The 19,692-nt window shown below is 38.4% G+C and overlaps 1 protein-coding gene and 1 non-coding gene across 2 annotated transcripts in view; both read left to right on the plus strand.

Annotated features, from left to right (window-relative positions):
* Positions 1-18,070, plus strand: part of SMYD3 (SET and MYND domain containing 3) — an 834,473-nt gene extending 816,403 nt beyond the window's left edge. Inside the window, exons 11-12 of the mRNA XM_049776664.1 lie at positions 2,975-3,083; positions 17,780-18,070. Coding sequence (XP_049632621.1) covers positions 2,975-3,083; positions 17,780-17,881 — 211 coding nt within the window. The 3' untranslated portion in view covers positions 17,882-18,070. The remainder of the gene's footprint in view (positions 1-2,974; positions 3,084-17,779) is intronic.
* Positions 12,444-12,547, plus strand: LOC126014543 (U6 spliceosomal RNA). Its single transcript, XR_007497586.1, has one exon. It is a non-coding gene; the product is annotated as a U6 spliceosomal RNA (small nuclear RNA).
* Positions 18,071-19,692: the final 1,622 nt, after the last annotated feature.

Below are 19,692 nucleotides of genomic sequence, written 5' to 3' on the forward strand. Positions count from 1 at the left end.
CTTGCTGGCCTATGAGTGAAAGCTACTTTAAGGCCTTCCTTGTGCCATATCTAGGTCCTACCTCTAGGTGGCTGGAAGCTGGTATGTAGGGTGGAGAATTTCTCCAGCAGCAGTGAGCATCATTGGTTTTCCTTTGGATGCTCCTCCAGCAAGTACTAATGGTGTTTCTTTCATGTGCTAGCTTTCATAGTTCATCAGTGATCCAGACTCCAGCTTTCTCCCTTGCTCAAACCCTGAGACTGTTCTGTAAATGATTCTTTTTGTTATTTTAAATGTTTTGATTTATAATACCACCATTTAAACACTACACCTTCTACCAGTTTTGTAGACTGATTCTCAGGTTCTGTTGTTGCCTTTGACCATTTCTCTATCCTCTCCTACGTATGTCTCGCCCACTGAGCGATATCTTTCTGTATATGCTCCTCTCCTTGTAGCTGACTTCACTTGGCATGATATTCTCTAGTTTTATCCATGTGGTACAGACTGCATGACTTTGTCTTTTCTCATAGCTAAATAGTATTCCACTGTATGTATATATACCACAGTTTCTTTATCTAGTCATCTGTTGTTGGACTCTTGGGTTGTTCCAGATTTTGACTTTCATGAGTAGTGCTGCAATTAACATAAGAATGTGAATGTCTTTTCTGAAGAATACTGGGGACTTTGGGAGATAGATACCAAAAAGTATGATTTCAGGTCTTATGGAAACTCAATTCTTACTTTTTTTGAAAAGTGTCCATATTGTCTTTAAAAAGGGTTGAACCAGTTAAGATTCTTATTGCAGTGGAGGAAGGTTTCTTTATCTTCACATCCATACCAGCACTGGTTGTTTTGTTCTTTTGAAATGTGAAAGTATCGGTCAATATTTATATGCAAGGCCTTTGTCATAGACACAACCTTCTCACCCTCCCCTGCTTTGTTTTTCAGTGTCTTCTAGTGTCCAGAAAAGGTACTCATCAGAGCATAATTAGGTACCACTTTCTCTGACATCTAAAAACCAAAGTTTTTCTTTCCTCTCCTGAACAACATGATAGACATCCACTTAATGGAATGATGATTAGTATAAAATTACTTTGGAGCCTTTAAATTTAATTATGCCTCATTCTGAGCAATAAAAATCAAATCCCAAATCCAGGTGTACTATTCAAGGAAAATGTCCTGAGCAATTACCCTCTGAGAATAGCAGCCTGGACTTAAGCCTTTTGTCTGGAGTCTTAACATCTTTTCCACACAAGTAGATAATGATGTTCGTTTTGTAAGGGGTGAGAGGTTAGGTGACTGATCTCTTGGTATACTTAAGAGATGAAGAAATATCCAGGACCCAGGTGTCTCCTTTGTTTTTCCCTTTCCCTTTTTTATTATTTAAAAGAAGCATGGCTCCCATTCTGTGGATTTAAATTCCTCCCTCTCAGGTACTGCTTTACAATTTTTTTAAGAACATGAATGAAATAAGTGCCTATATCACATTTCTGAGAAGTGCTGAGGTGCAGAAAGGGTAACTAGTTGGCAGGTATGTGTGTTCAGATTAGTGACTGTAAGATTCTCTGACCTCTTCCCTGTGACATAGTAGCACTTAACTATTGGCCCCATAAGTCTATAAATGTGGTGCAATTAGGGCTGTGACACATGGCAAGCCTTATAAGTCACAACTCTTAAAATCATCTTATTGGTCTTAGAAATAGGTATCTCTGATCACTGGAGAAGCAGCATGGGGAATGTGTTCTTGCTCATGCTAACTGGATGAGCTTCTCTTCTCACACCCCCTCTCCCCAGATCCCAATTCTTTGAGTCAATTTACAACCTATTTTCCTTCTTCAGGAAACTGTTTCATGTTCAACTATCAGTCTCTACTCAGTTTTCATAACTCCCTTACAATTTTCTTGGTTGAATCAACAATATTGAACTGAGCTTTATTAAAATGGAGGTAGTCTCATCAGTAACTCCTGCTCTGTTTTGTACTAGATTTTTGACATTGTGTCTGATGACATTTTTGGACCCTGAGGGAAAAGCTTGAGTACATATATGGTAGTATTTCCCTACTCCCAGGGATGATCCACAGTACACAATAGCAGCTCCATAGACACTCAATAATAAAGAACTATTGGGTGGAAGGTGTTGAGTGTTACGCATAAAAGACCAAACTGTGTATATATTTTAATATAATGTAATACACTGTTGGTTGAAATTGAAATAACTTTGAGTCTGAAACAGCCCTAAGTTTTTATCCCTTGGTTCATTACTGCCCCTGGTTCTATCCTGTTCTGTGTAAAAGAGATCAAGTCTGTATCAAATTCCTCCTTCAGACAGGACATGGCAAAAGCAGGCAGGACTCCTGAATAAAAGCATGCTAATCCAGTCAGATGATAGAATAAATGAGTATGGGCCTGTAGGAAAGAAATACTGTGGGGAATGAGATTCAGATAGCTTTACAGTTAAAAGAGGGGATGGTAAGGGACGTGACTCAGTGATAAAGCACTTACTTGCCTTGCATCTGAAGTGCTCTAAGTTTGATTCCCCTCACTGCATGATCCCCGAAGCATAGCCAAGTATCATCCCAACAAGAGGTTGTATCTTAATGGGGAATTTTGAGAGTGCCCATGTATTTACTTACCAAGGATCCAATGAGAAGTCACCCTCTGTTCCAAGACAGACGTAGGTGCTGGAGCTCCCTTTGAGAGGTTGGAGGTGAACATTAACACCTGTATTCTCACTCCTCCCAAACAGGAATGCAGAAGTCCAAACTTGTTTCACTTCTCTAGTGCTTAATTCCAGATTCATTTTAGTTCTTATTTTTTTCTAATGCAAACGGTATTCTCCTCCCACCCCCTGTGAGTATTTCATTCTCCTGGATTGCAGATCATTTCTTTTCTGTCTCTCATTAACTAGTGTTTCTCCCACTTCCCTTTTTTCCTGATAAAATGCTGATCACCTAAGTGAGTACTACTGACACTGTTTGCCTTTTGGTTTCTTCCAGGATCTTTTTCCCAGGCAGCCATCCTGTCAGAGGTGTGCAAGTAATGAAAGTTGGCAAACTGCAGTTACACCAAGGCATGTTCCCCCAAGCAATGAAAAATCTGAGACTGGTGAGTGTGCCAAGACCTCATGTAGTTCTGCTAGGAATCCCTTTTTCTGGCTTTTAGTCTGCCTTGTCTTATGATTCTTATCAACTCAGAACCCACATGCTTGCAGCATGCACATACACAAAAACACACACGCACACACATGCATGTGTCTACTTGCCCATTGATATTTACCAACCAGCTCTTAGAAAGCCTAGTTGGTCTGTGTATAAGCAGCCCATGTATAAACATGCCCACCATGTTTGACTTTGAATTAACAATGTGAAATCAAATAACATACATATTATGAAAATTCAATTCAATTTTGTGCCCAAAAACTTGGCTTATACTCGAGTATATATATTAAAATTATTGCCCCTGATTTAAAGACACCACACCCAGAAGTGCTCAGGGTTTACTCCTAGCATGGGTTCAGTGATAATTTCTGTCAATACACTCCTGGGGTGCTTGTGGTTAAAGTAGGATATGTCTAAAGGCAGATGTCTAAACCCATAGTACAATCAATCTAGCCCCTGTCCATCTACAAGTCTTTGCTCCCTCACTAAAAATATACTATCAAATACTAAAAGGAAGACATGGCACCCTATCCCATATCAGAAAAACATGATGCTTTGTGGTTATCACATCCAAGGGATGCGGAACTCTGGAAACATTCCTAGTGGAAGGAAGTATAGAGGAATGTCTGTATGATGCTAGAAATAATGGAAGAGCTAGGTCCTAGCTGGCACACACTGTTAAAAAATATTTTTTTTCCTTCTCTCAGTAAGTCTCCTCTAACCTGGGGGCCCAAGACACTCTGGTCTCCTGACTTTCTACCACAATAGAGCTCCCACTGACCCATACCATGAAAGATAACTCCTATGTCATTCCAAACATATTAAGTTGTGCAGAGCCTGGTGTGTGGGGTTGCAGAGACACTGACATTTGCCATGTGCCCTACTTTGCAGAGGAGTCACAGTGGAGGGTCCCTGCCCCTGACCCCAAGATTGGGGTCTCTCAAGTGGTGACCAGAATCTGGTTGGTCCTATAAAAGAGACAACTACACTCCTATACATGAGAAAATTGGAAATTATGGAGTGCCTATGTTCTTTTTCTTTGTGGATTGACTTGTATGGTCAACAGGAAGAACTAAACTTCCTGAATACACAGAAGCCTTATTTGTAGCTGATCTGGAATCCTTGTCAGACTGATATGAAAATTCTTGGCAATCTCTGAGAACTTTCCTTTCTGGTCTTGCTAAGAATCTCAAAGAAGTGATGCAGGAAAAAAAGAACACAATACAGGCCGACTATATGAGAAACATACTATAGAGGAATTTTTCCAAGTATATATGAGATACCTAATTCAGAATAAGTTACACATAACTGTTTTATAAAGAGAAAGTCAATTCTTTGTGTATCTCAGGGTGGTCTTCATGATAGGCATCACCATATGAGATGAACAGGCTAAAATTTAGAGATATTTCAAAAATTGAGCCAAAGATACACTGAGATGGAACTAGATCTATTTTATTCAGTTTAATTCAATATATGTTGATGAAATGTTTCTAGTCATCTAAGTAAGAATTAGTGTTATCCTTACAATTTAGTGTAGTAGACAGACATGTGAGCAAGTCATTAAGTATAGGCTACAATCCAATTCTTTCCCTTGAGACTGGCCCGGTTAAATAGGAGAGGCTCTCTTTTAGGAAAGCTCAATGTGTGGAAACCACTTTGAGTTCCTCATCCAACTCCAGGAAAAAGTGAGGAGTAAAGCAGAAATTTGGATCCTTTTATTCTTCATGTGAGGCTTTACTACTATCTCTGCATCCAGAACTAACATCCTTGGCTGGAAAAACCCAGCCTAACATCTACATTAGAATTTGTGGAAATCAAGGCAGAGTGGTTGCACGGAGCCATAAGATGTCTAGCCTTACCTATACTTAGCCTAGGATGGACCACAGTTTGATCCCTGGTGTCCCATATAATCTTCCAAGCTAGGAATGATTTCTGAGCGCATAGCTAGGTGTAACCCCTGAGGGTCACCGGGTGTGACCCCCCAAAAATCCCAAAAAACAAAAACAATTCGTAGAATGCCATAGACTTGGTCATTTGTGCTGGTGGCCATCACCAGTATTACAGCATTCATATTACCTGTTTACACCATTCATTCCCAGTTCCATTTGTCTTCCTCATGCCTTCATGAAAAACCTCTGCTTCTTCCAGAAGTTTCTATTGATTACTATTTTTGCGTCCTTTTCTCGTGGTATCAAGCACAGACTCAGGTAACTGCAACATGAAAGAGTCTTGGAGCAACAGAATATTTGTCATGAGATCTTAAGTAATATAATAGCCTTACTCCAGACTTCTTATTTGACTCAAGAAAAGTCACAGCATCTCTTGCTGAGTTTGAATTATTGATTAAATTGCAAATGTACACTACTGTCAATGCTGTTACAAATAGAGTTAACACTCATGTAGATTCAATTCCCACAATTTACTGGTTTTGTAAAATGATGCAAGTTTCCTTTCCCTCTGGATATCATTTTTCCTGGAGTTTTAAGGAAATCAAAAAAGATGGTGTTTGAGAGTGTGCTTTTTCATGACCCAAGTATTTCAAGTCTATAAAGAATTATTATTTTTATAGGAACCCCTCATTATGATTACTCTCTCTGTACCTCCAACACTGGTATTCGTAGTTGTGATTATATGGTGAATCCACTGTTGAATGATATTGTTATAGGCCACTGTGTTTTATTCCTCCAGGGTAATCCTTTGAGGGGACCCTGATTTATGTACTTTCTATGTCTCTGTGTTACCTGATATCATCACATAATTCCCAAACATAGCTAGTTCTGTCAAATACTTGAATGAATGGTTGTTTTTCATGACTAGGCTAGAGTTCCTCAAGATTTCCTTCTTATTTGAATCAACTATTTGAATCAGCTTTGAAAAATCTTACTGTCTTTCCTATATTCCTGAAAACAGAATTGAAGGCAAGACCACAACCCTAACAGGGAAATGAGAATCATTTTTGAGGGTGGAATTCAGGTGTCAGTATTTTAAGCCTGTGCAGGTGATTCCAATGTGCAACCAACTTTGAAAACAAGTAAAAGTGAAAGTCTCTGCCTGGCCCAGTTTTTGTACATACACAGATAGGTTAATAAATCAGGTCTCCAATGAACCTCTTTCTCTTCACAAGTTCATGTGACCTGTGAATATAGCTGAGGTCAGTTTTATTCTGTAGAAACATTTTTTTTCCAGTGCCTTCTCAGGATTTGTATAACCCAAAAGGGAAAGCCTTCATATAGCGATGGCTAACCTTTTTGAGCCCGAGTGCCCAAACTGCCACACAAAACCAAAGAATTTCCTCAAAGTTCCAGCACATCAATTAAACCTTAATAACAAGATTTTAGTATCTAAAAATTCTTTGTAAATTTTATAAATTTATTAATTGCAGACCTTCCCACATGCCAGCTGCAAGGCCTTCACATGCCACAGCTGACACGTATGCCATGAGTTCGCCATCGCTGGATAGTCTTTGCCTTTGAAATAGATATTCCTATAAAGTAGGATTCTAGGTCAGTGTTCCCCAAAGTAGATGATGCCATCCATCCCCAGAGGATATACTGGAGTGATGGGGGCATTTTTTTGTTTATTAACTCCAAGAAAGTATTTTCTGGGGATGGAGTGGGTACTGAATGGTTGTTTTGGGTTTTTTATTTTCTTTATGAAAAGGGAGCAATTGACCGAATCAGTTAGGGCACCTCTGCTTTAGAATGTCTATCTTGTCTTAGAAGTAATAGGAACCTTCAACAAAGGTTTCAAAGCCTGAGTTTGGAAAGAAATTAGAAAAGCTTTAGAAACTGGTTTCAGCTTCAGTTAGGTGTCTACTTCCTCCTAGTTCAGCACTGCTTTGGTTTAACCTTCACTTTCCACCAGATACAGCTGAAACACAGGAGCTGGGACCATAGGACAGCAAGGCCTTCTGAGACAAGGATGCCTTCCCAAAGCTTCACACCTGCATTTTCCTGTCTAAGCAACTTTCATTTCATTCATTTCTTTCTTGTAAGGAATAACACAGGACTATTTTGTTAGTCATAAATTTGATGTCTTAGACCTCTAGGGCTCAAGGGCCTCTAGTCCTCATCTGGGCTATCTTATCTATCAGTGAACCTTAGTTCTCTTTAAACTGCACAGAGTACCAGCTCCCTCTTTCAGGCCAGAGTAGCTGTGTGTGCCTAGTGCTTTGTTACCTAAATTTAGCCTGGGCAAGGTGGGGTTGGTGAGAGGAAGCCTCTCCACCAGACTACATACCCACTTTTTATTTAAATGCTATTTAAATGTAAATCTCTAACCAGACATGGGAATGTTGTTTTCCTCTTTTGTGTCATTTCCTTGAAACAGTTTATTTGGGGGGCATCATTTTAGGTCCTGCTGTGCCTGAGTAAGGAGTACAGGCTCTGACCAGACATTGCTCCTCTCACTTCCACAGCTGCTTAGCACATCAGGAAAACACTTGGTACAGCACCCAGCGCTCCTTAAAGTTCTGTCTGCTTGACCTGCAACCTAATTTAGGCCCCAAAGTGAGGGCATTATTATTTCCTTTCCTTATAGTGATTAAATATTGCAAAGTTAAGGCTAAGAGCGATTGTTCAATTTGGTCCTTTTATTTAGAGGAAGGAAGTAGGAGGTTGGGATAAACCCCTTGATGCTCAGGGACAGACAACTCTTAACTCAAGGATCTTTCCTAGCATTTCTTGGGAAAACATGTGATACCCAAAATGTAACCAAGCCAGCAGCATGCATTGCAAGCATCTTAACTCCTGTACTCTCTTATTGGCCTACATCTTTTTCGTATTTAGGAATTTGATGAGAACTACTGATACACCAGAGAACCATGTGCATACATAGTCAACATTTAGCAAATTTAGTGAGGAAAGGGGCTTTGAAGACTGTTTAAAGTTTCCTTTTTGTTATTATTTTAGGGTTTTTTTGGCCACACCCAGTGGTGCTGAGGTCTTACTCTTCACTCTATGTTCAGGATCACTTCTGGTGGTCTTAGAAGGAGTTATGAGGTGCCAGGGATCAAATCCAAGTCAGCCGCATGTTAGGGAAATACTACCCACTGTACTATCTTCACAATCCCATAGTTTCTAAATTTTGAATACCTAAAACAAATATTATGTCAGTTAACCCTTAAAAATAAAGATGTATTTAATTAGCAGGATATAAAGTTAACATATTTCTATAATTATACATCATTATATAAATGTATAAATTATATATAAATGGGAAAGTTATATATAAATAATACAAGATTAATATAAGGTTAATTCACTTCAATATACTGATATTAAATTTTCAAAAAGGGATTTAAAAGAGTTTCATTTATAATAGCATCTAACAAAAAAATACTCTTAAATTAGTATGAGATAATTATAAAACACTGAAAATTATAAAATGTGATTGAGACAACAAGACTTATAGAAACATTTCTTGTTTGTGACTGAAATTCCTTTTTGGTTTGGAGCAACATCCAGCAGTGCTCAGGCTTTATTCCTGACTCTGGGATCATTCCTAGCAAGCTTGGGAGACAATATGGGATGCTGGGGATTGAACCCAGGTCTGCCATAGGCAAGTGCCCTACTAGCTGTACAATCTGTATCTTCAGTTCCTATGATTAAAAATCTTAATATTATTACTAAGCTCAAGTTCAGATGCTCATCTCTTGAAGGTTAAGTTTCAAAAGATGAGTCAATGAAAACAAAAAATAACAAATTTATTCAAGAGGTCAGTGACCTGAGTAAATGTAGACTCATATTCCCTGGCCAAATCTCTGTATGGTCACAAAAAAGCAGTTTTAATAGAAAAGATAATGGGAAATTAATATTTAGGAAGGATGGTTGGCAGCTGATGGAAGCCAGGATGGTGGATAAATTTCCTCATATAATTGCAAATAAAGATTTCTGATTATGATTATAATGTTTGTCCTCTTACACTTTGAAACAAGATAGACATTATTAATATTAATATTTATAATTATCTCTGCCCAGAAAAGTTTTACAGTTTTGTTTGGAGGCCACACCTGGCTCTATACTCAGGAATTACTCCTGGTGGGGTAATCATTTGGGATGTTGAGGATTGAACCTTAGTTGGCCATATGCAAAGCAAACATCAATGTACTCCTTGAGTTTTAACGTTTTTTTTTTTTTAATTTAAGTATCATGGTTACAAAATTGTTCATGATTGAGTTTCAATCAGACCAGAGCACATTTCCCACCACCAGTGTCCACAGTTTGCCTCCTACCCACTCCCCTGCCTGCCTCTGGGCAGATATTGTAATTCTTTCTCTTTAGATATCTCTTTTTACCACCACCCCCGCTTTCTTCTGGAGCAGATATTTTATTTCTCTTTTTCTCTTTCTCTCTTGATACTGCAGTTTGCATTTTTGTTAATGAAGAAGTACCATGCATATCATTATCCTCTTTCAACACCCAGTTCATATCTAGAGTGACCAATTGTGTAGTGTACCCTTCTCTACCCTAACTGTATTCCCCATTCTTTGTGGCAAGCTTATTTCTATGAACCGATCCTCTTGATTTTATGGAGGTATTTCTTATGGTCCAGCATGTATCTGTCTTACAGAATGCCCCATGTGCATTGAAGAAGAATGTGTATTCAGCTTTCTGCAGATGAAAAGCCCCATAATATTGACTAAGCCACTCTCTTCCATTTCTTCGTTTGAAGCCAGTATATTCTTGTTAAGTTTTAGCCTGGTTGATCTATCAAAAGATAACAAAGTGGTGTTGAAGTCTCCCACTATTGTGTTGCTATTGATATCTTAATTCAGGTCATATTTTAAGTATTTTGCTGGCCCATCATTGGGTGCATATATGTATAGGAGTGTGCTTTATTCTCATATACACATCTCTTGATTATTAAGAAATGCCTGCCTCTGATAATTATTTTAAATTTAAAGTCTGTTAAGGTCTGTGTGTCTGATATTAGTATTGCCATCCTAGCCTTTTTTAATGGAGTTGTTTGCTTGAAATATTGTCCTCCAATCTTTGATTTTGAATTTGTGTATGCTCTGAATATTCAAATGTATTTCTTGCAGGCAGAAAATGTTGGATTTAAGTTTCTGATCCATTTTTCTGCTCTGTTTCTTCTTCTTCTTCTTCTTCTTCTTCTTCTTCTTCTTCTTCTTCTTCTTCTTCTTCTTCTACTTCTTCTTCTACTTCTTCTTCTACTTCTTCTTCTACTTCTTCTTCTTCTTCTTCTTCTTCTTCTTCTTCTTCTTCTTCTTCTTCTTCTTCTTCTTCTTCTTCTTCTTCTTCTTCTTCTTCTTCTTTTTGTTGTTGTTGTTGTTTTGGGGCCACACCCAACAGCACTCAGGGGTTACTCCTGGCTCTGCACTCAGAAATCAGTCCTGACTGGGGGATTAAACCCTGGTTGTTCTGAGTCAGCCTGTGTGCAAGACAATTGCCCTATCACTATGCTACCACTCCAGCCCAGACTGTGTGTTTCTTCACTAGTGCATTTAGTCTGTTACTGTAGAGAGAGATTATTGTCATGGGATTTTGTGTCATCTTTTTGCATACATTTGCTGTGTTTTCTAAGTCTAACTTGCCTTAAAGTAGACCCTTCAGTTCTTCTTTTAAGATTAGCTTTGAATCTGTAAAGTTTCTGAGCTGTTGGTTATCTGCGAAGCATTGTATCATTCCTTTGAACCTGAATAAAAATCTGGTTTGGTGAAATATTTATGACAAGGTATTCATTTCAGTGATTTTTTTTCACCACTGCCTTCTGAACTGGATGGTTGCTTGTGATAAATTCGTTGTGAATCTTAAAGATGCTTCTTTGTATGTAATTTCCCTTTTTGATCTTGCTGCTCTCGGTATTCTTTCCTTATCTGTGATTTTAGTCATTATGAGTAGGATGTATTGCTTTTCATAGGATTATCTTCCTGCCTCCCTGGGAACCCAATTATTCTTATGTTGTTCCTATTGAATTTATCCCAAAAGTTGTCTATTCTCTTATTTTGAGGATTTTTTCCATCTTCTGTTTTTTATTTTTAAGGCTTTTTTCACCTTCTTCTTTTGTATGGCAATGTTAGGCAACTCATCTTCTAGCTCACTAATTCTGTTCTCAGCATTGGTAAGCCTTCCAATAAGTTTTTCATTATACCTATTGAGTTTTTCAGTTTGAAATAACTATTCTTTTATTTCTGTTTGAAGTTTTCTCAATTCTATTTTTATATCTTTTTGAGTCTTATTGGTTGTTCATTCTGTTCATTCCATGGTTCCTTTGAATTCTTTGAATATCTTCTACATTTACTTTTTTTTTTTTTTTTTGGTGTTTTGGGCCACACCCTTGACGCTCAGGGGTTACTCCTGGCTTGGGAGACCATATGAGACACCAGGGATCAAACCATGGTCTGTTCTAGGTCAGACACATGCAAGGCAAACGCCTCACCACTGCACACATTTACTTTCTAAAGTCCTTGTCAAAGTTGGGCCTTCCAAACTACCATCATCTTTCACTGAGATTGGTGGTGTTCTGCATTGTTTCCCCCATTTAACTTTTGCAGTGTAGTGGTATTTTTATATGTTGTACTGGGGCTCATTGACTAGAAGAAATGCACTGCCACAGAATGGAGTAGAGCAGTGTGGTCACACTCTTCTTGTGGTATGCTGATCCTGCCTTTTCTAAAGGGCCAGCCTGTTCCTGTTTCCTCTCAGTGATCTCCTAAAGGCACAGTGGTCCTGCCTTGCTCAGCTAAGATCTCATTTCAAATATATTTTAAACACACTGCAGTGAAGAGGTACAAGGGGAACATTGTAAAAGGTACATTCTCCCTTGAAAGGGAGAAGAGCTGGGAAAGGCACAGGAATCAGAAGAAAGGGTGTTACAAGTAGAAGCGGAGAAGGGTTACACCGAGCCAGGGACTGCAGGAAGTACTTCCAGCGCCCAATGCAGGGCAGTTTCAGGCAGGAGAGGTCTTATAGTTTTAACATTGGATACAGCTCCTAATTGCTTTGGCTTCAATATTATTAAAATAGCACTATTATGCAAAGAAAAATTCCCAAATACTTTTCTTTTTCAGAAATAGAAACCTTATCCTAAACTTAGATTAACCCTACAAGTTAAAATGCTCTTGAAAAATCAAGAGAAAAATATCAGAAAATTCATATTCATACTTCTTGATTTTAAAATGTACTTCAAAGACCTCTATATGAAACCCACATTAAATATAATTATATAAGACAGATTGAACATAAAAGAATAGATAAAGATTGTTCATGAAAATATGATGAATCAATAGAAATCCCGGTGGCTATATTATTAAAGTAGACTTCAGAGTAAAGAAATCTTTACTAGAGTGCTCGCTTAGGCAGCACAGATACTAAAATTGGAATGATATAGAGATTAGCATGGCCCCTGAATAAGGATGACATGTAAATTCATAAAGAAATCTTTACTAGAGACACAAAGGGACTTACATAATAATAAAAATGTTCTGTTAATCAAGAAGATGTAGTAATCCTGTGTATGCACTGAACAATATGTCTAGCTCCTAAAATTTATCTTGTCCATCTTCATTCAGTTTCTGTGAGAAAACTGAAAGGGACATGACTTTTTCTGATTTTCTCAGATGCTTGATAATTATTCATTGATTGATTGAAAGTATAAATACAGCATTAATTTATTATGGAACAGGTACTATACTGACTGGCACTATCCTACGTTCACTCTATAAAACACCTACCAGAGCCTTCCTGACTCTGCTTATTCTTCCCTTCTCTGAGTATCCCAATACCTTTAATTTCCCATACAACCCACTGCCCTACTAGAATTGTTTCTCTGACTATGAAGGCAGAGTTCCCACCTTCTTCTCCACAGAGCAAAGTTCATTATAATTACCTTGATAATATTTAGTGACTGAATGAAGTGTTGTTTTCTATTAAAAAATTATCTCACAGGAGGAGAGATCTTGCGTTTAGTTATTCAAAATAAGGAACAGTCACCAGGACACAGGTCACAAAAGCTTTGAATGTCTTTAAAGCTCCAGAGCTATTTAATAAGTTCCAGCCTTTGTTTCTCCCCTCTCCAACTTTGAGTGCCCTATCCCACTTCTTTTGCTCCCCTATCTTCTCCCAATTATGCTTTCATTCCCAGACAAGCAGAAGGAGTTTTTCTCTGTTGTGATTGATTCAGAGGTTCTTATCATGCATCCATTTCTTTTCTCGCTGATTTTTATATCCATATTTAAATCATGCTTGGAGAAGTCATTTATTGGATTCCCTCAGGCTCATGGTAGAAAATATATGAGATCCTTGATAAGCTTAATATATTTATATTAAAAATTAATAAGAAAGCCATATTGTTTGCAACTTTAAATCATAATTTGATTGAATTCATTTTATTTAATATATAACCTCAATTCTAAAATTACTAAAAAAAAAATAATCAGATGTGATGAGATTGAAATCAGTTATGAGGACACCATCTTTTTTCCTGAGGGAACCAGGCCTGTCACATGGCAGACAATTTGTGCTGCCATTTCTCGGGTGACATTTAGCGTCAGTACACGGGTGCAGCAGCCCCCATGGAGGTTTCAAATGAGTCCTCGGTGGAGGATTATGTGCATGCTCTTTTTAAATGCTACCATTAAAAAAATAAAATTTAATGGAAAGAGATAAGCTTTTCCCAGCACAAGCCAGCTCCAATTTTATATTTTCTTAATCTCTTTTATATACTGCAGCAGGAAATTAAAGCAAGATTGGCCTGACTGACTTGTACACATACTAAAGTTAGGAGGAGCTGAGAGGAAGGAGACACAGAGCTACAAAACAATTGCTCTGAATTGTTTGAGATTTAATGTAACTTCATGAGTTTTTCCTTTTTCCTTTTTTCTTTTTTTCTTTTCGTTTTTTGCAAGGAAAGAGGCCAACCTCATCATCACAGTGTGCTGAAACTGGCTTCTAGACCAGCTGGGGCTTACAGTCCCCTTGGGCTCTCTTGTCATGTTCCTAAGACCTGTTACTCCTACTTGCTGACAGCCTCCAGTGATAACTAGTACAAGGCTTATGTAGTTTGAGCCTTAGCTTTCTGTCCACCCAAGCATGGCAGACCATTCATGCACATGGAGATCTTGGACAGTCCTTAAGTTATTCACATTTCTGAATCCTATGTCTTACTTTCTTCTCTTCTGCCCTGTACATCTTGAGAATAATGATGATAGAAACTGTCACATCTATATTTAATTTCATATCCCAAATGATTTTTTTTTTGGTTTTTGGTTCACACCGGTGATGCTCAGGGGTTACTCCTAGCTATGTGGCTCAGAAATCGCTCCTGGCTTGGGGGACCAGAGGTGACACTAGAGGATCGAACTGCGGTCCATCCTTGGTCAACTTGTGCAAGGCAAACAACCTATTGTTTGCGCTACTGCTCCTGCCCCAATGCTAACTTTTTTTTAGTAGTTTCAAATTGGTCTTCTGTACCCTGCTAACCCCAATTCTTCTCTATTTCTAACCTCCACTATGGGTAAGATTTAATATCTAAATCTTGCACACTCATACATGTTCAGGAGTTATCCCCTGGTCCTCCTCTCTTCTAGAGTACTAGAATATACATATATCACTAAATAAGAATCACTAAATAAGACATCACCAGTTCTGCCTAGGGGGACTTGGTGACTTCTCAGTAGGCCTCAGAAGCCCCGTATGTGGAACCCTCTAGTCTCTCTTCTTAGTCTCTGCAGACTATTCCTAGCTTTATTTTTAAAATATGGAATAAACAGTGGACCAAGTCCTAAGAGCCAGATGGTCATTCTGGAATTTTTTCTCAGACCAAATAGGATGAACTAGGTTTTGTTGGGCTAACTTGTCCTCATGGTCTTTTCATAAGGAAGAAGGCTGGGAGATGTGGAAGGGGAACAAGAGGAAAGCCAGATACCTTCCCCTTCCTGTCTGATCTCCACAATTCCACATTGGCTGATGATTGGATGTTCCCAGCTGGTGCTCAGTCACTTGCCTTATAATGGGACTGGAAGATCATCCTCCTTAGTGAATAGGTTCTGCTCCATTCGCATTGCTTCTAGAGGGATAGTCCTTATTTTATACCTGGAAGTGGGAAGAAAGAAAAATGTATGATAGAATGGAGATTGGGGCCTGTAAATGATGTGAAAACGTGCAGGTAAACCTGATTTGGTCAGTTAGTCTACAAGTCTAAACACCATCACAAATGATTCTCTGGGTGGAAAATGGGGGAAAATATAATCCAGGAGGATAGAAAGATAAATTTAGTCTACACCTGAGAAACTTCCAGGCCCTCTCTGGACAGAGGCCATCATGAGTGCAGGGAGGAAGGTGAGCCTTGGCAGATCAGGTATTGCCTGGTAAGGGGGAGGAATATTTCATTTCCCCTTTTCAGACATTTATCTTCTTTTTACCATATCACTGGTCTTGGGCCTTTGTGGAACAGAAGGGAAGAGGACATTAAGACTGCTTTTAATTTTCCATCAAGGATCCAAAGTATCTTCTCTAAAAACCTTTTAAAAACATGCTCTCATTCTGTTGTTTGCCTACACCAGTGCTCGGCAAGCTGCGGCTCTCAAGCAACATGCGGCTCTTTACACTTTTTAATGTGGCTCTTCTGGGACGGCCGCTCCAGGAGTCAGGACTCTGCTCCTAGCCTCTGTCAGTGTGCGCCCTGTGTGCAGCCCCGGCAGCCTGCTCCATACAGCTCCAGTTGGGTCATGTGGTATGGGGGAGGTGGAACATGTGACTTTTTGGTTTTAAAAATGTGGCTCTCAAAATTAATTTCAATCGTGGTTTTGTCGAGATTTGGCTCAGTTGAAAAAAAAAAAAGGTTGCCCACCACTGGCCTAGACCTTATGGTAGAATGATAGAGGATCCAAAACAGTTCAGGGAGATGGACTGAGGAGCAGGGCAATAAAACATGAAGCCTTTGTTCCAAATGCCAGTCATCTATTTGCTTCCTAGAGCTTGGGGACCCGCAAGGTGGAGGCCTGCTTCCCACTTCTCCCTTGCTGGATAACCCTTCCCTCACTACTGGGATTTTGCCTATAGATCTTTCACCATGTAGGAGAAGACTCCAGCAAAAATCAAAGAGACCTCACCATTTAAGAAGATTTTCATATGACGACAACTCTGAGCTTCCAGTGTCTTTCTCTCACTTATTTTTCCCAGTAGTTAAATATAGATCCCCCTGTGTTTCCCTATTATCCTTTATTATAGCCCCAAAGCACTATATATACATACATTCATATATGTATTAAAAGTGAATTGTATTAAAAAGTGAATGTGCCATTAGGAGACTGGAAAAACATTGGGCAGGAGAATCTTAGCCTATATATTTATATATATATGTGTATATATATATATATATTGTGTGTGTGTATGTGTGTGTGTGTATAAAGGCCAGTGTCACCCACTTCTGCTACCAGCTTTCTTTTCTACAAAATGTTGGAACCTGACTACCTTATCCCAAAGTGCCTCCCAGTTCTACTTTCTAAGAACTTTACTTAGTACATTGAAGCCTACACAAACCACTGGTGGCTCATGCTTGGATGTGACTTATACAAATTGCCGTGTTGGGGGAACATTCAGCAACACCTCCCCCCATTAAAAAATCCATAACAGGAAGATTGTTCAAGGGGTTGGAACGCAAGCTTTGCTGATTCAACTCCAATAACCTGAGTACCATAGGGAAAAATACCACACCAATAGTAGATTTTGACCACCACTGTAGTCAAAGTGGTAGTCAAAATGTGTGGTCAACATGTGGTTCAGAAACCAGGAAGAAACAGTCAAACACTGGACAATCTACATCATATCATAACAAAAAAATTTGCAAGTGCTCTCAATTTCTAAGAGCATCTTAATGGGAAAGCTACTCATCATTTCTGTAAACATGATGGAATTAATTGTACAGGACCATTAAAATGGTAATTATGCTGGCTATAAATTAAAATGGAATAATAAATAGCGGCTGTCACTTGTGAAAAATCACCATATGAATTTTTACCTCAGAGGGCTTGTTAAAATATCCTGAGCTCCTGACTCACCCACAGAGGGCAAATTTCAATTAAAATTTGGGGTCTGGGCTTTGGTATTTTTGTTGGATATGCCAGAATAGCCAAAGCTAAGATTCTCTTGCCCAATGCTTTTCCAGTCTCCTAACAGCACATTCACTTTCAATACATTGGGTCTAATGCTGCATGCACTATTTGCATCTCCTCTACTCCCAAACCACCCCTTTAGATAATGCAGGATACTAATTTCTTGTTTATTAGATTTAATTTAAATTTAATTTAAATATAGATTTAAGGGCATTTGAGATTTAATTTGTCTTTTTTATTTTATTTTATTTTTTTTGTACACACCGAGCAGTGCTCAAGGCTTACTCTTGGCTCTGCACTCCAGAATCACTCCTGAAAGGCTCAGGGAAACATGTGGGGAGTCAGATTGAAACCAGGTAGGCCACATACAAGGAAAGCACCTTACCCACTGTAATATCCCTCTGGGCCCATTGGACATTATTGTTATTGTTACTTGGTAAAGAAGCATTCCAAAACTTAGAGTAAAATACCCATCACACGCTGACAGATGCTTTGTGTCAGGAATTCAAATGAATAGCAACACATGCTCACAGTGTAGACCTGAAATCTGTCTTTTTTTTTCTCTTTAGGCTTTTGATATTTTAAGAGTGACACACGGACGAGAACACAGCCTGATTGAAGACTTGATTCTACTCTTAGAAGAATGTGAAGCCAACATAAAAACATCTTGAGAGAATTCAAAGAGAAGATGGCTCATTGCATTCTTGAATTACTTACTGAGGTCATGCACATGTTGTTTCTGAAGGCATTCCCCCCTAGTGGAAATGCTATTCAATGTTTATACAGGCAAATAAGAGCAGACATATGGTTGCAAAACAGGAAAATCATTAGCTGTTGAGAAGGATGATTATAATAAACACCAAAAATTATTGAAATTCCAGCTAGAGATTGTTGTTTGCTTATTCTTTGATGGGTTTAATATTTGTCAATTCTAAGGATAGAAAATCCTATCTAAAGCATGACAGATTAAGGTATAACTTTCTCCTTGGATAAACATAAAGGCAGCAGAATCAAAATTATATTTGCTTTGATATTTTATTTCTGAGGAAAATCTTGTGCCCACTTTGGATTTTTAAAATGTTGGCTTTACTGTTTGTGGTACTTTTTTTTTTATCACTTCCAATTACATTTTCAATCCTTTAAGTCCTATCCTGAGTTCTAGAAAGAAGTCACTTTGGGTTCTAGACATGATAGATTTTTTTTTCTAGAGTCTGAATTTTCGTTTGTAATATTCCCTCTTAGTATTGAAGTTGGTCATACTTTTTGTCTGCAGTTTTTTTCTGTGGTTTGACAATATGCAGAAAATGAAGCTCCTTGCAGGAGGAAGCAGGGTTCTAACATCAGGCTCAAATCGGCAGTCTGTTTTACTTCCTCCTGTTACTCCTCAAGTCTCTGACCTACTTTCCCAGGTTTTGCTTTTAGAAAACTTCAGTAGACCTTTTATTTTCTTTCATTTTTTCTCTCCCAGTCCTCATGAAACTTAAATTCTTTTATGGCTCAATAATTCTGAGAGCAGTTTAGTCCCTCATGCTTACACATGACTAGTAGTCCCTAAAGCCTCAGGATCCCTACAATTGAAAGAATTTTCAGTACCTACACCTTATTTTACAAGCAAGAAAATGAAATATAGATATAATGGCAGAATCAAGAGCATCAATTCACTTGCTCCTATTCATATTCATATTCAGAAGTTTCCTTCTTTTTTTTTATTTGTAATTATGAGAACAATGATGCAAAGGAAGAGGACAAGGTAAAGTTACCATGGAAGGACAATCACCAATAAACAGAGTTCTCAGAAGAAATCCCATTGCTGACACCTTAATTTTGAACATACAGTCAAGGAACATTAAGAAGAAATAAAACAGAACCCACGTACAATTACTTTGTTCCTCAAGTCTCCAGATGTACATTATAACATTTCTTAGTGGTAAACAAAGCAATTTAAAGCCATGATATTTATGTAACTCCTTAAATATTGAAGACATAGTATTTTTTACATTTCCATGCATATGCATATTAGTTTATGTTAACCTCAAAAGTTTAAGTAGGTTTTTTTTATTTAAGGTTTAGAGTCAAAGGAGCCAAGTAAATATGGTGTTAGAGTGGCAATTATTGTTTGCATAGACCCACCAAAAATGGGTGACATGGAAAGGAAAAGCCTTGGCCTAAATACAAGGAGACCCTACCCCTGAAGTTTCCTGGCATAAGACCAGCTCTAGGCTCCAGCAAAATAGTTTGTCTAATCCAAGTCCTTGTCTGTAGTGCCAATACAGTTTTATTTTTCAAACAGTCTCTGTTGTTGGCAAAAGATCCTGGAATCTGCATATCCTACATTGAAGTCAGGCTGGTGTCGAGCGTCCTCTAGTTTCACCTCACAATTAAAGGGCAATGCAGAGAGCCCTGTCCAGTAAGCAGGACATTATTGTTGTTAAGTCTTCTCAGTGTTAAGGGAAGTCTCTTTTGAGTAGGTCGATGTCAGAGC

The sequence above is a fragment of the Suncus etruscus genome, chromosome 7 (genome assembly GCF_024139225.1).
Source record: "Suncus etruscus isolate mSunEtr1 chromosome 7, mSunEtr1.pri.cur, whole genome shotgun sequence".
NCBI classification, from domain to species: Eukaryota; Metazoa; Chordata; class Mammalia; order Eulipotyphla; family Soricidae; genus Suncus; species Suncus etruscus.